The sequence below is a fragment of the Lampetra fluviatilis genome, chromosome 36 (genome assembly GCF_964198595.1).
Source record: "Lampetra fluviatilis chromosome 36, kcLamFluv1.1, whole genome shotgun sequence".
Lineage (NCBI taxonomy): Eukaryota > Metazoa > Chordata > Hyperoartia > Petromyzontiformes > Petromyzontidae > Lampetra > Lampetra fluviatilis.
In genome coordinates, this window is record NC_136310.1 from 3,579,940 (window position 1) to 3,596,662 (window position 16,723).

Genomic DNA, 16,723 nt, shown 5'->3' on the forward strand with positions numbered 1-16,723 from the left:
GCACTTTCAATACGAACGCGTTTTTTTTTGCCGTCGGTGTTCAGACACGTTCCAGACGTAACTCTGCGACCCATTATTCTCTGGGAGAACGAGGGAAACAACAAACACAGGTGTGTGTGTGTGTGGCCTTAGCCACATTTGCTCTGCGTTTCACATTGAAATGGCTTTCAAACCGGAACAACCGCAGACAGTAAAGCCCACAGTCTTATTGTATTCTTCTTCATAATAGTATATAGGACTATTGCAAGAAATGTTTTATAGTCGTAAGTCAATACAATGCATTTATATTGTATGCAGAGCTATGTAAAGTGCCTTGAATTGATTCCGATTGATGCTATGTATGTATGTTGAGCGTCTTTAACATCGTACGTAGCCAACGGAGGTGCGGTTAATGTTAGGTTGCTAATGGCAATAAATAGTGTTGATCATTTATCAACAGTGACCCTATTAATTGTCAAGACTTCGCCGCTGTGTTATTCACCATGGGGATCCTTGCGATTGGGATATTTGGGCAAATTTCCATTCACGAGATTTTGGCATGAGGGCTGAAACTGGAGCGCCTGCAAAAGTCATGTACACCACCAGGCATCTCCAGGTAATCTCTCTGGAAATACTAAGCAGGATTCAATGCTTAATTTTGGAGCTTTCGTGACTGCAGGAATTATTCTTTGGTTCTTTCGGTTAAGTCACGTCTAAAGATAAAATAATAAATTAAATAATAGCATATTACGACGTTTCGATTGCAACACAAGCAATCATCATCAGGCATAAAAGAAATAGCAACAAAAATCTAACTAGAAAACTATAGACAGACATACAAGCAGACAGACATCACAAGGACACACAGAGAGAGAACACATCGGCACAAAGAGAGAGGTCGTTTCTGTGACGGTCCCTTATTATTTCATTTATTATTTTATCTTTAGACGTGACTTAACCGAAAGAACCAAAGAATAAAGGATTCAACGCCACTCAGCCTCCAACATTCGCAACGACCGGGAGGATTTCTCGCAGACCGACCGTCTGTTGCTCGGTAATTGCACCGACAAGACAAGATAAATGGAAACTATAGACAGGCATATAAGCAGACAGATATCACCAAGATACATAGAGAGAGTAACACAGGTACAGAGAGGGCGATCGTCTCTGTGGGGTGGCCTTAAATAGACAGAGGGGGGGCGGAGGCAGAGAGAGGGAGGGGCTAGGTTATTTAATTTAGTGTGTTCTTTCTCCCTCTCTCCTAATGTTCAAGCCTGCGTACTTTACTACGCGTCTCTTCGTACTCATTGACATGTAATTTTTTTCTCTAACCCTTCCCTCTCTCTGCCTCCGCCCCCCCTCTGTCTATTTAAGGCCACCCCACAGAGACGATCTCCCTCTCTGTGCCTGTGTTACTCTCTCTCTATGTATCTTGGTGATATCTGTCTGCTTATATGCCTGTCTATAGTTTTCTGGTTAGATTTTTTGTTGCTATTTCATTTATACCCGATGATGATTGCTTGTGTTGCAATCGAAACGTCGTATGCTATTATTTAATTTATTTCGATTTAAAGCTTTCGTGACTGCAGGGATTCATCTTCTTGGTTCTTTCGGTAAAGTCACGTAGAAGGGAAGTAATAAAATAATAAAAATAAAAATTGTTTTATTATGTTTTATTTTTATTATTTTATTACTTCCCTTCTACGTGACTTTACCGAAAGAACCAAGAAGATTTAATTTATTATTTAATCTTTATACGTGACTTTACCGAAAGAACCAACGAATAATTCCTGCAGTCCAAATTTAAGGAAGATAAATGGAGTACTTACCGCCTGCTACCGAGGCACATTATTGATAGTTGCGTGTGAACTTTTGCAGGCTCGTTACACTATTTTCCAGGTGGGTTTACATACCAAGTACACTCGTTTCATTTGAAAAAACTGTAGACTGTCGGGAAAAATATATTGCCAATTTAATCGTTTATTTAGGCATTTAAATGCATGCCAAATAACTTGATATGATAACAAGTGGTATGCATTCTATTGGCAAAATATGGTTGATACATTTTGGGAGATAGACGATTTCAAAGTTACACTGACCTAATAAATGCAACCAAAATCTGTGTTTGCATGTACCAAGCATTCGATGGATGTGTGCAGCGATGCCACACATTAAGATTCGAGAAACCGATCCAAATATAAAAAAAATCGGGTCAATTTAAATCACAAATACATTCTACAGCCAACTGTACTAAACAAATCGCTTTAATAACAAACTATTTCATGTGTTGTTATGATTACAATCAGATTTTTGGCAAAAAAAGTGAAGAAGCAGTGGCCGGATGGTGCACATCTGACTAACGCTGGGGGCAACGCTCCTCTCCAATGTCAGCTCTGAACCAGCGGTAGAAATTCCACGGTGACGAGCAAAAAGCCAACCCCACAGCCTCCCAAGCATATCAGGTGGATGAGGTGACCCCTGTAACTGGAGTTTGAATTCGCGAAACTTTACGAATGCAACGTCAAATTTTACACCCACAGCTACGGCCGGCTGGGTACACTTTAGTTTGCACATTAGCACGACACACAAGCACGTACGTTGAGTGCTGCATGTTCTATATTCCACAGAATCCCCCATTTCCAATGAAAAAAAAAACACTGCGCGGACGAACACTTGGCAAGCGCTCAGCACCTACACGGCTGCGACCTGGTATTAGAGAAAAGCTCTCTACATTTTCGCGAAAAATATGAACATACTAAAAATCTCGCTTCAAAATGAGGCTAGGGAATTGGAAATGAATGAAAGTGACAATGGCAACTTTTTCCCTGTCTCACTCCCCCCGCATGCCCCCCTCGCCCCCCACCCACCCCTTCCCTCGCCCCCTCCACACCCACCTCGCCACCCCTTTTCCTTGTGCTCTACTTCCCTTGGAAAATCTCACAGCTGGGTAAGCATTCTTAGAATGCATATATCCAAAACGCCTAAGGGGTTTTTTGTTCAGAACGATGTGTCCAGAAACATATTGTTTAATTTTTTGGCACATTTGTATTCGTATCTGCGGTGCGAATGCGAATTTAGGCCGCAGTCAGCTGCTACATTTTTTCCCCCTCCCACTTTGGTTATTTAATTGCCATGTGGTTGCTTAATTTCACGTCGTCTTTCTGCAAACTAATTACTGCAAGAAGTCCCTATTTCCATATTTTCAAACGCTAAGCTTTGAAGGTCAAATTGTGTAGAAATCTGGCCTTGTTACACAAAAGTTACGAATAATTAAAATAAAATAGTGTTAATGTTAAATGGCATGGAAAACAAACTGGTATGTTATTTTTTGCCTTGTGTATTTATCTTTTGATTGTAGATTATACTCTCCAGAAAACAGTAAAGTTAAGTTGCACTGCGCTGTTTTAGAATTAAATAACATTCACTCATCAGCAAAAATGTAATGTTACTTAACAAGTGCATATCTGCTTAATGCTCATTTTAATAAATTCTACTTCATTAGCCGAGTAATCAGAAACGGTGTTGTAATGATATGCATCATTAAAACAGCATGAGTCTTACCTAGTAAATAAACACTCATACTATTTTCACACCAAATTAAAATTACCTTAAATGCATTGCATAATTTGCGAAGAGATATTATGATCACCATTTCTTACACATGAAGACAGTTTTGATGGAAATGCTAATTCTAGTGGTGTTATGGAAGGGTGAGAATGCTGCTATTTTGCACAAATATCGCCAAGCCAGTGCTTATAATTGGAAATATTCGTAAGCAATTAAAACACTGGACCCCCATGAGAACAAAGAGCTCCATAAGATGACCACTGTTGACTGCCCACCAAAGTCGTGCTCATTTTATCGACCACGGAAGTTATGATAGAGTTGACTGCCAACCAGGATTTGAACTTTTAAACTTTCCAACTGCGAGGCCTGTAACAGCCAAAATATACAACCCGTAAACCCAGCCAATACTGAGCGATGTTTCCAAATTTGGGTCGAAGGTTGGCAGCAGCCCACCCTTCCAGCCAGGACAGCATTATTCAGGCTTGCAGATGGAATGGGGTGGGTGGGCTGGCATCCGCAATAGCCTCTTGGACATATTCTCATATTGACACAGAGAGAAACGGGCAGGAATGGGGGGGATGGCATGGGCAGGGCTCAAGCGTCCCCGGGTTTTTACCCAGAGATGACCCCTGCACTTCCCAATAGAGAACCCCCAGTAAGCCGTGCGGCCTTTTCCAAAATAAATACGTGTTGCGTAATTCCTGCACACACGCACACACCGCAAAACTACTTGCAAGCTCGGCGGCCTTGCATTTAATTGTGCCGAACATTACTGCTCCACAGTCTAGGGGTGCTTATTAAAGAGACAACACGCGTCCGGGACTCTGTGTGAATGCTGGTGCCTACACTAATAAATATTAATTCCTGTGCTTGATTTAGGAAGTACTCAGCCCTGCGAATAACAGACAATTTTGGGTTGTAGCAGTACTTTGAATTGATAAACAGACCAATATCTTGTTTACTAACTGCTGTGCAGTGACTGAATCGCTGTCTGGCGTACATTTGCAGTCGCTGACCCAATTGGTGTAAGCTACCAATGTTGTTGGCCTATGCTCCATTTAAACAAATTCGTGGAGTTTTAGACATATTTTAGCTAAAACAAAAGAGTTGCTTCTTGAATTGACTCGTGACCCTGAATCGTGAAAATATGTCGGATGGCAAGACGGGTAAATAGTTACAGCCTAATGTACTACAAAGACAAAGACCCAGCATCCCCCGCCCCCTGAAATAGCCTGTCACAGACTGTTGGGGCAAGTGCTGTTCGCGAGCATCAAAAAAAGAGGGGGTGGGTGGCCAACACCACGCCGGGCCGCCTTTATCTCCAAAGTGGTGACATTTACACACTGCACCAGGTACGTATTTGAGGCTGAGTCTACCTAGAGGAGGCCCAGGACCAGTTCAGATAATCGTCACTGCTGTGTCGACTGCGAGGGGGAATCAATCCCGGCTTGCCGGGTAGCGCAGCGCGCTAACCGCTGCGCCACCGCTCCCCACAATGTACTATGTACGCACATGCACAAGCTCGTACAACTCAATGCAAGCACATGACGGGAATAATGGTGTCATAGTGGGTAGAGCGCTGCGCTATGCACTTGGGTATACTGATTAGATTCCTGGTCACGGATCGCATCAGTGGCGAGTGATATTAGACCAATTCCTGACTCCCCCCCCCCTCCAGCACGCCCTTCGCCAACATGTGCCGACCGTTGTGATGAAGTATGGTTTAAAAAGAAAAACAACTCGGAACAGACACGGGAGTGGGGGGAGACCTTCATCCATCGCTGTATTGAAACTGTTACTTATCTTGCCACAATAATTGCAAGCACTGACACACATTTTCCATTGGTACCTCTCCCGTTTTTGATGCGAGTAAAATAAATGAATTAATATGGATGGATAAATGCCCACGCTGATAAGCTTGCGTGAGAGTAGCGTAGTGGCGTGCCACGTATTTAGCCTGGAAGCCGTGTGTGGCAGTTGGAAGTCTGTGCAACTCAGACGCATGCTTGGCAATGTGCAAACAAACACTAAAGATAGATTCCACTGCATATCCTGGGTGATCCAACCATAGCCAAATATACCACTAAACTAATAGGGAGTCATTATAGAGATGTGAACACTTTATTTGAGGGCCTCTACACATTTCCCATCAATAACAATCCATGAATAAAATGTGTTAACGCCCTCTCCGCTCTGCAAGATATGGAGCCGTCACTTTTATAATATTCAATACCGTATTGAGAAAAAGGTCATTATATGAGTGGGGTGTCTATAAATGGATCGCCATTATCATCAGCAGCAGCCTTAGTCAATCGCTGATGGATGAAGCCCCCCCCCCCCCAAGCCACCACCATCTCTCATTATCCTGTAAATATACACTGTGTATATTCAAGTTTGTCTTCGTAAAAAACACGTTCACAAATTTCATCCATTATTGCTTTGTCGGCTACAGAAGCGAGTGATATCAGTGAGGGCCTATTACGTCCAGAGTGCAGCGTGGCCACCACAATGCTCCACTGCTTTGGCCAACTCCTCCACTGTTGTGGAGGTTTAAGACCACGCTTGGTACTTTTTTTGAGCCGAGTTTACCAGTAGCCAGATTCAGCTGTTCAAATGCTACTCGCTAATGATGTTGAACATTGCCAAGACGTTGGTAGGATTGTGGATTAAACAGAGAGTATGTGCAAGCAATGCCCTATGTAACAATGCTTTCACCCACAATGTTCTATATGTGCAACCAAGGAAATGCAAAGGCCCACAGACGCCGACAGGCAGAGACACATCAATCAATAGGCACTGACAGACAATGACAAATGGAGAGACGCGAGCTGATAGACATCAACCAACGGATGGGCATAGAGGCATCAATTAGACAGACATCAAGGTATATTTAGACACCTCGACAAATGGATACGTAGTGAGTGACAAAGACAGACGACAAAGTGATTGATGGGATCACATATTGCATTTTTTTTTCTCTCTCTTCGCCCCCAACAGACTAACCACCCTGGAAGTTGAACTCCAGGACCCCAGCTATCATCGGCTGTCGTAAAATAGCCTACGGTATTCGACGTAATGAAGCAAATGAGTACGGGATGAAAGCTCAGAATTTACGACAAGTCCAGCATCGTACGTGCAAAGGGTGCTGCCATTTCCTGACGCGTCAAGAAAAATAAGGGTGTTTTTTTAAGTCAGCAAGACAGAGATCTAGGAGGCTTTAGCTAAAAATAAAAAAAGAGGACATACAATGGTCTAACTATTTTCTTTAAATTCCTTAAGGCTTGCCAAAGCTTGGAGCGAGAGAAGAGGGATGGTGACAGAGTAGGCAGGGGGGGGGAGACTAATTAAATAATGAATGAAACACAGCTGAGCCGTAGGTGCAGAGAAGCTCTGGTGGATGAATTCCATTTCAGGAAATTCCATGCCAGAGGCCAAAAGAAACTCCAAAAGATGCAAGCTAATAAATGAACTACAAGGAGCGTAAACCGTCACGCGAACTCCGGTCATCCTCACAGCGGCTTTTGGCGAAGCCATCGAACAAAGATCGCCACCGCATCGCGTGCTTTCAGATGCGCTCATGCAGCCGTCTGGAACCCTCATCCTTCCCACATTAGGAAGCCACTGGAGCTATGCACTTTTAAATCTAGATTTAAAACGAATTTACTTAGAGCTGCTTTTGTGTTTAGTATGTCATCCTTCCCCGCACCTCCGATTAGTACGGTTGGCTACGTACGGTGCGAAAGAAGTTAAATACACATGCATATATGAATGTACGAGCAATGAAAGTTCAGATCACAACACAAAGCTGAGAGGTGGCACCTGATATCATCACAGGGGTGTGGCAAATGATTTTGCAGGGCAAAACAAACCAAATAATTGTGAGGTGGGAAAAATGGAAGAGACAAATGTTTACACCTACCCCTGTAGAGGGATACACAGTCCAACCAAGTTCGGCTGTTTCCAACGTTGTGTCGAGAAGATTTTCTGCAGGGAGGCAAATGGAAAAGAAGGTTAAAAACACATTCCAAACATTGCTCAGACGAATGTTGGATAATCCTCCAATTATTAAGTGCTCATAAAAAACAGCATTCTGAAGTATTTCTTGGTATGAAACATTACGCTTTTTGAAACACAACTTTGAAGTATGGTAGAAGGTAAAGTGGTATGGATTTTTTTGCATCATATAACACATTATAAATACCTAAACTGTACCTTTCAATTTTAAGATGTTCCTGTTTTGTTTTATGTTTGCAGAACTGAAATGTATTTGACTTAACTAGGCGGCATATCTTTTTTTTTAGCAAACTTTCTTTGAAAAATGGCCAACATTTTTTATACATTTCCCAGGATTGTAATATGAAACAGTGAAAAGAAAAAAAAATCTGTTATGTAGCGAATGCAATTAATATGCTAATCTGTATAGTGGCAAATCTAATTAAAACAACTTTCTTATAGTCACGGTTCTACATTTCAAAAGCCAATACAAATGACTAAAACCTTACAGTTAATGTTATTATTAATTGAAAAACCAAAAAGCTTCTGGGTTTTAATATAATTAATAAAGTGTATAATTAAAGACAGCTGTAATGAATATATTAACTTAATTGTATTGATTTTAAATCATGAGCAATGCGAGTGATCATTTCTACAGAGCAAACAATGACCATTTACGCACAACACCAAGGGTATTATTGCTTAACAAATTTGGAAATTGCAACTGCACGGCTTGGCATGATGTTGAACGTTTTACTCCATGTGCTTGAGGCTTCTGTTGTTGACTTGCCGTAAAACAGTACACATTTTATAGACCCAAACGGGATGATGGGATCTGAACGTACGATCTTCCAAATGTGAATCAAGCACACTGACCACAGCACTAACTCTCAACCTATACTCTGTGTGTACGCTAAAGCTCCTCTTATCCATGATAATACAGATCCTATTAACCATTAGGTTTTTCCAAGAATTGCATTCCACTTATCTGCAGGGATTTTTTTTCTTGCAGAAAATAACAGACCATAGGTAGGATAGGAATGTAAATAGTAGACTTTTTTTTTTACAGACGCTACAGTTACCCGTATAAAATAAGATTCGCGAATAATGGGGTAAAAAATACGATTTCTGCTGCACTGAATGTAGAAACAGTGAGTGCATAGTTGCGAGAGAAAAAAGCGTGAAAACTGGCCAAGCGCAAGCCCATACACAAGGATGCAGTTGTGCATCAATCAAGAACCACTTGCACATTAACCAAATAATTAATTTTCAGCATGTATGCATATTAATTACATTTTCCTTTTACATACACGATAGCATGTGAAGACATGCTTCCTGGCTCGCAAATATATTTCCCCAGCCAATAAATGTGCGGTGGTAGAGTAATGCACGGATCGGCACCCAACAACAACAGCAAACAAAATTAAATTGAGAAAAATGAATTCGAATGCAATTATTATAGTTGTGGTTACTTATGGAGTAGCTCTGGTATCTAGCCAGAAGGCACAGATGCAGTGCATTTAACTCACAGTGTCAGGGTGACTAGTTCATGTCCCACTCAGACATCTGCTCAGCCTCAACCAGGAAGTGGGAAGACCATCATGAAAGTCTATGGCAACGTCTGGCCCCTGCCATAGGAACGTCAAATGTCTACCACCGACTCAGAGCCCCCACCAAGCAAGGTGACAGAGTGAGGACACACTGCCATTTGATAGCTATTTACGACTGTCACTCATTAAACACCACTATTTTGAAACGCGCCATTAATTATTGTACGTACATCTCACGTATTGCCGCAACAGGAGATAATGGCCAACATCGCCATTTTTGTTAACCCACAAGCAATGTCCCATGAGCATGCAGATCCTGCATGCTGATGGGACATTGTTTGCGGTGAATGTGAGAAAATAATATTTAATTTATTTAGAAAAAGAAAAAACGTGCCTACCTTAACGCACCCTATTCTAATCGGCCATCTCTCTCTAATCTCTTGCTGTTCCTGCTCGTTTCTTTCCGCTTACCCTCTGTTACCTTTCTGTCCTGCCTGACACGTCAACTACGTTCTACTTTTAGACTCATATTTTTCAGACGGTGGCGATCCTTTGAATCTTAGCTCTTGTCTCAATTTTTTTTAAAAATGTCGTGGTTTTGGAAAAATACAAAAAAAATATTTCAACATCTCCCAAATAATATACGAGGATGCGGTTCACACCACAGTGTTGTCCGCCAGCCTTGCCATGCTGTTTACAGGACACACACATGCAGTTATGGATGTTGAGCAGCAGCAGCAGCGATATCATCTAGACACACACAAACACTGCTGTTTGTTCGCGTGACTTCAATAAACCCCCTTGACATGCAGCGAATGAACCAGAGCACGGACGATTCAAAATGCACAGGTCTGATACTCGCTTTCAATAATTTTGGGAACATATATATACGTATTATTTACAAATACTATACAAAATACAACAGGATGTATGTGCTCTTTTGATTCATGTCATCAATTATAGAAACATAATGCATAACACATGCGGCACTATACATGGAAATACGTCAACATATTTTGTTCCATGTAGAAAAGATGATACAGTTCACTTTAACAACGCACGCACTGCTGAAATAAATGCGTGAATTGGAGGTGACATCGTGGGATAAATAAATAAATGGAGTGCAGCAAATGAATGATTACTGAGGAATGATCACATCTACGCCTCTATTTAAGGAATGAAACAGGAGGAGGACTTCTCCACAAATCTGGCTGTCGCCTGATGAAGCTAGTTTTGGCGAAACGTAATACTCAGATTGTAAATGTTGTGGCTTGGCTCTCCAACACACCGGTGTGCTGTACTAGTGACGAATTGGCATGTTGTGTTTGCGTGACAAATCTTACCAATTGATTGTGTCGTGTGGTGGCGGGTTTAACGACACATTTATATATTTACGCGATCTAACCCAAAACAAAACCTGTGTTATGGATGAATGATTACTGATCACATTATATACCGGGCGGTGGTGGCTATGTCACCAGGGCCCGTAACCCAGCACTTTTGAGCAGAGAATTGGTGGATCGAACAAATGTTGCCAAACTCCAGACCATGGCTCGCCAGGAGATGGCAGGACAGCAAGTGGGGACTTGACATCATCTGTCCCTTCTGTATGGCACCAAGTATTGACCACTCACACACGTGGGGTTTTCTCTGGGTGCTCCAGTTTCCTTTAGCACATGTATGAACACTCGTCGACTCAGTGTGGACAACAACACTGCAATACAATGTCCACATTCTACAGCCGGAGAGTTGTAGAGCCGTTAATTTGGCCACAATGGCAGCGAGTAAAGTAGAAAGGCAAGACCCCAGAATATGAAGTCGATTCCAAAGAGTAGGTCGGAGTAGTGGGGGGGGGGCAGCAAATGGCGTGAAACAAATCTGGAGTGATAGACCCTCAAATTTCGGGACCGAAGAGGGACGTCTGAGCTCACAGCCCCTCCGCGTGCACGGGGTAACGATCGTCAGAAGTGTGTTTATGGGGTAGGACAAGCAGATGGGTGACAGGGGGAGAGGGGGGGGGCAATCGGGAATGTTATTAAACGGCACAAGCAAGACCCTCTCAAATTCACTTCTTCGCATGGTCGCGGGAGGTGGCAGCAGCTGGAGGAGGCCTTTATTCAGCAGTGGATTGATCATGGCTGATGATGATGACGACAGCAAACATTAGCAGCATAATAATAGGCTTTCCCCCTTTTTTGTGGCAACAAAACAGGTGTTAAGATGTTAAAAGACCAAACTGAAACCTTTTACAAGGAATCATGTCTGCATTAACCACAATACTTGTGGTCAGAATGCAAACAAAATATACTCTGATAATATATGCATCGTCTTTGAAACTGATTGGTCCACATCAAAGACAATTCACTATCAGAATAATGAGAGCTCGGAGTGGGCAGCTACATCATGGGACCTCCTTTGCCAGTACAAAAATATGATAATAGGGTTTCAGTATCATTATCAGTACCATTACACATTCCAATAGGAACAATTTGAATTCTGCATGCATTATAATATGATTTAATGACTGCTACCTTGTTAAGTTAATCATCAAACAAAGGTTCCACGAATAAGCATCGATATGAAGTTTAAAACTAACATCATTACTATGTTTTCCAAACAGAACTTCTGGAAACATTACAGGCCTTAATGAGTATCAAATCGCTCACTTAGAATTATTTCTATACATAACTAATCTACATACATGGTGAAAATTGCATTGCAAATCGATACAAATTGCACGGCCAAACCCGTTGAACAGCCGCAGTAAAGAAGTGGCTCTGCAAATTGCCCTTTTGCTGATGAAGGCGTTAAAATTAATTACGAAGAAGCTCGTGGTGGTTGGTGCATGTCCCTGCTATTCAAAGCGGAGGGAGCTTGGTGGACGGGGTGGTTGGTGAATGGTCGTGGTGGTGGTGGGAAGGAGGGGGGATCATTTCTAAGCCTCCCCAATCAACGGTGCCGAGTCGGCTCATCCCACCGAATTCCTACGCTAAACACCTCCACTGGAGCATAGCGCTGCGCATTGAATGGCGCAAAACACTTTAATTAAACCAATTAGCTTGGGCTTTCTTCAAACGAAGTGGTCGCAGCTGTGTATGGGCGATTTTCGTGTGTTATAATACTCTGCTGCAGTAATAAAAGTTGCTTTTCTCTCTCTCTTACTGGGTTATCGTATCGTGGCTTACGGGTGGAGGTTTCGTTGGCAGTTCATCACGGGGCTTGATTTGCCCACCCATGGGGAAACGAGTTCCAATGTAGTTCGACAGCGAGATTTCTGGTTATTTTCTCAAAATTCGGTCTCGAATGTTTGCGGTTTCCCCCCCCCGCCTCTGTGGGCAATTTACTAGGTCCTACCCACAGGTAGGAAGAGAAGTTCAACTGACATTGTAAGCAAAGGCATTCCAGAGAGAGTATTCGAATTAGGTTGATGATTTTCTGTGCAGCAATTTTTTTATTCAGGAGTGGTTGTTCTAAGCTTAGACTGGTACCGTGTCTTATCCGTTTATAACATCGGAGCCAGGGCCACTGACGTATATATTCGCATTGTCCCTTGCTCGTTTGAGAGGCGACATACTTCGCCTTTTGACAGCCGCAAATGAACACTTGCGAACTTTGTAAAAGAAAAAGTGTCGTTTATATATTGTCAAAAAAAGTCAAGGTACAAAAGCACTGCAATTACTTTACTTTGCACGACTGCTGGCAGAAAGACCTCCACGAAACGGAACCTCGATGTTAAACGCTCCAGAGGTTAGCCCGCCTAAATCATCCTCTCTGGTCGGATGTCTTTCAAGAGGAGGGAATACCCACGCTTTTGGCCCCACCACGTTAGGCCTGCCAATCTACTGACTCCGGTGAACCCATTTAGACCGCTGGGTGCAGAGAGACGGAGGGATTTGGAGAAACTTGCCCCATTCTTCCAACTTCCAAGATCCGGCTTGCAAGCCTAGTATGCTAAACATAATAAGAATAATAGTAATAACATAATAAAGAATATTTTAGCATTGTCATAGATAAAAACAAGTTATAATTTGATTTAAAATGTTATTATAATTGAAAGCAATGCTTTGGAGAGAAAAAAAACGGACATTCCCTTACACCATTTAATTACAGGTTCATATTAAAACACACAACTCATAATTGTAGACCTATGTCTCTCATTTGAATATCAAAACATCACTCCCTTTCGCATGACTAGCTTGTTAAAAATAATGGTTTCTCACCCACGCTTTTATTCTTACGAGCAAATGGTAACTATGTCCCCCCTCTAATACCCTTACTGTGGACACCAAAAAACAAGTCCCAGAGAGATACCCAATTAACGTCCTGACCAATTAACACGCGCAGCTTCCTTTCCACAAGCGCCACCGCCAAAACGCTCGCGTGTGCACACACACAGCGTGCACACACACACAGCATACACACACACACAGCATGCACACACACACAGCATGCACACACACACACAGCATGCACACACACAGCGTGCACACACACACACAGCATGCACACACACAGCGTGCACACACGCGCACACACACACACAGCCTGCACACACGCGCACACACACACACAGCCTGCACACACACACACAGCCTGCACACACACACAGCGTGCACACACACACACAGCGTGCACGCACACACAGCATGCACACACACACACAGCATGCACACACACAGCATGCACACACACAGCATGCACACACACAGCGTGCACACACACGCGCACACACACACACGCCCGAGCGTGCACACACACACACACAGCCTGCACACACACACACAGCGTGCACACACACACAGCATGCACACACACACACAGCATGCACACACACATACAGCGTGCACACACACACACAGCCTGCACACACACACACAGCGTGCACACACACACAGCATGCACACACACACAGCGTGCACGCACACACACAGCCTGCACACACACAGCGTGCACGCACACACAGCATGCACGCACACACAGCATGCACACACACACAGCATGCACACACACACGCGCGAGCGTGTACACACACACACAGCCTGCACACACACGCGCGAGCGTGCACACACACACAGCATGCACACACACATACAGCATGCACACACACGCGCGAGCGTGCACACACACGCGCGAGCGTGCACACACACACACACACGCGCACACACACACACGCGCACACACACACACGCGCACACACACACAGCGTGCACACACACGCACACACACACAGCACACACACGCGCACAGTGGCCACCGACGGAAGCGGCAAAGTAATTAGCCGAAGCAAAGAGTGGCGAACAGATTGAGGAAGACCATTGGCAGTGGTGACAAAACAAAACAAAAAATTCAAAGCAACAATAATTGCCGCAAAGCAAGCCAATTTAAAACAGGTTTTTTCCCCCTCTACGTTTCTCCAGAGATACCGCGCGCACACATTCTGGGGGGCAATCAGCAGCGATGTGGATTTGCCGGCTAGAAGAGGAAGAAGCTCGGATTTGTTCGTCACGTGCTCCGATTAACGTCCGTTCCGCCACCCGCACACAAGCTTTAAGAGAACGGGCAGCGTGCAGAGCTGGGAGGCCAACTCCAGAGATTGGGCTTGTGCTGCTCATCGTCTCATCAGCGATAGACAGCAGAGGACACCGTGACAAAAACATTTTGTTGTAATCTACGTCTATAAATCCCATCCGTGTGTTCATTCGTGTCGAACGTCGCTCGCACCGTATGTGGCAAATCGTGCTCGTCGGAGGTGTGGGGGGGGAGGGGCGAACAACAAGCTAAAGACAAAAAAGCAGTTTAAAGAAATTAGTTTTCAATCTAGACGACTTAAAAGTGCAGAGCTCCAATGGCTTCCTAATACCGGAGAGAAGAGCGTTCCAGATGGCCGCAGAAGTGCATCTGAAAGTGCGCGGTGCGGCGACCTCTACCACCCAGCACTGGCCAACATGCTGGTAAGATAGGCCATGTTAAGTGTCGAAGGCTTGCAACAGAAAATAAGATTTTGCATAATACCGTGCATCGATGCCTATTTTTTTGTTACTTGCCATGCATGTGAATAATAAACCCTGTAATCTTCTTGGCTCTTTCGGTAAAGTCACGTAGAAGGGAAATAATAAAAATAAAACATAAAATAATTCTCACGACGTTTCGGCCACAACACATTCAGACGCTGTCTTTCCGACAGACCTGTTCTTCACCTGAGGACGGCTGCTTGCGTTGTGGCCGAAACGTCGTGAGAATTATTTTATTATGTTTTATTTTTATTATTTCCCTTCTACGTGACTTTACCGAAAGAACCAAGAAGATAAATCCCTACAGTCACGAAAGCTTTAAATCGAAACCCTGTAATGTGCCCATCAGTTACTCGCACCGATCCACCATGCTCATGACGACAAAAGCATTCGGCAAACGTCTTCAATGTGGCTTGAAGGCCCGTCGATGACTAATTATGAATGAACCAAGATATGGTCAGATATCTGTATTAAATATAAATCACACCTTGTCACCTTTCGGTGTCAAAGCGAGCTTCCGGGCTGTCTCGGTTTGGCGGAGAACTTTGTGCTCGGTCTCCAGCATGATTCACGCTGCCGATAAACTATTAATCACAACATGGTCCCCCCCCCCCCCACTGTGCAACAAGCTTCCCCCGTTCACTTCACGCTGGGCATGTTCCCAGTGCTTAATAGCCATCCACGTAATGACACAGCATCCACCACAGCATCCACCACAGCATCACAAGTGCATTTTGTGCACAACAAAAAAATTGCCTAATTTTATTCAAAGCGTTTGCAATCTCGAACGAGCGTTGGATGGTGCTCATCTCCATTAGCAGGCATCAGCCACTGTGAGGACTCAGGCCGAGGAGAAAATTCACACTGTGCAGGAAGTTCAGTGGGCCTGAGTTGGACACCGTCTGTGCATCGCAGAGCGTTGATGATGGAAGGGCTCCGGCTCGATGAAAGCGTTCATCGGTCTCACAACGTGGCATGATTGTATCAGCCTCAACATGAGAGATGACGGCTCCAACATGATTCCTTCAGTGTTTTAGTGGCGTGCTCTTACCGCAGTGCCACTTTATTTTTTCCCCCTCACTTTTGATTCGATAGAACGTTGACTGGACCGAATACATTTCCACTTGCAAGATTCTTTGCTATAGACACGTTTCGGTTTAAATAAGGCCCGAGTGGAGTGGTGGTGCAGTGGTTTGTGCACTCGGCCACCAGCCCAGCGGCCTCAATTTGATTCCCGGCCACGGCTACCATCAGTGGCAAGTAAAATATGTTAACCGGTCCAGCGTACTCTGCCACGCCTGCCACCGCTTCACCAACCAACACTAAAACAGCGTGGTGAAGTATGGTCAAACAAAGCACGTGACTTACATTGCACAGGCACACCTTCAACCAGCAGCGAGTTGAGAAAGGGATGAAAATACTTCGTAGTATTGGCAAATAGAGTTTACGCTTTTGATGTGGCGCATGGTTGTGGCAAATTTTACACGATATTGGGGGCAACACCGATTGCATAATTGCATGAAGTTGAACACTATTGTTATGGGGCCTTCAATGATTCGAGTGAAATAGGAGCCCCACCAAACATTGTTTCCTGAGACACCTTTTACATGTCACCTGCTATCC

The 16,723-nt window shown here is 43.8% G+C and overlaps 1 protein-coding gene across 7 annotated transcripts in view; it reads right to left on the minus strand.

The window, feature by feature from the left end:
• The window catches only part of LOC144945026 (ephrin type-B receptor 2-like), a 139,404-nt gene that overhangs the window by 94,189 nt on the left and 28,492 nt on the right, over positions 1–16,723 (minus strand). For all 7 annotated transcript variants that reach the window (XM_078873195.1, XM_078873194.1, XM_078873193.1 and 4 more), the window contains exon 2: positions 7,466–7,530. In XM_078873195.1, the coding sequence (XP_078729321.1) occupies positions 7,466–7,530 (65 nt within the window). The remainder of the gene's footprint in view (positions 1–7,465; positions 7,531–16,723) is intronic.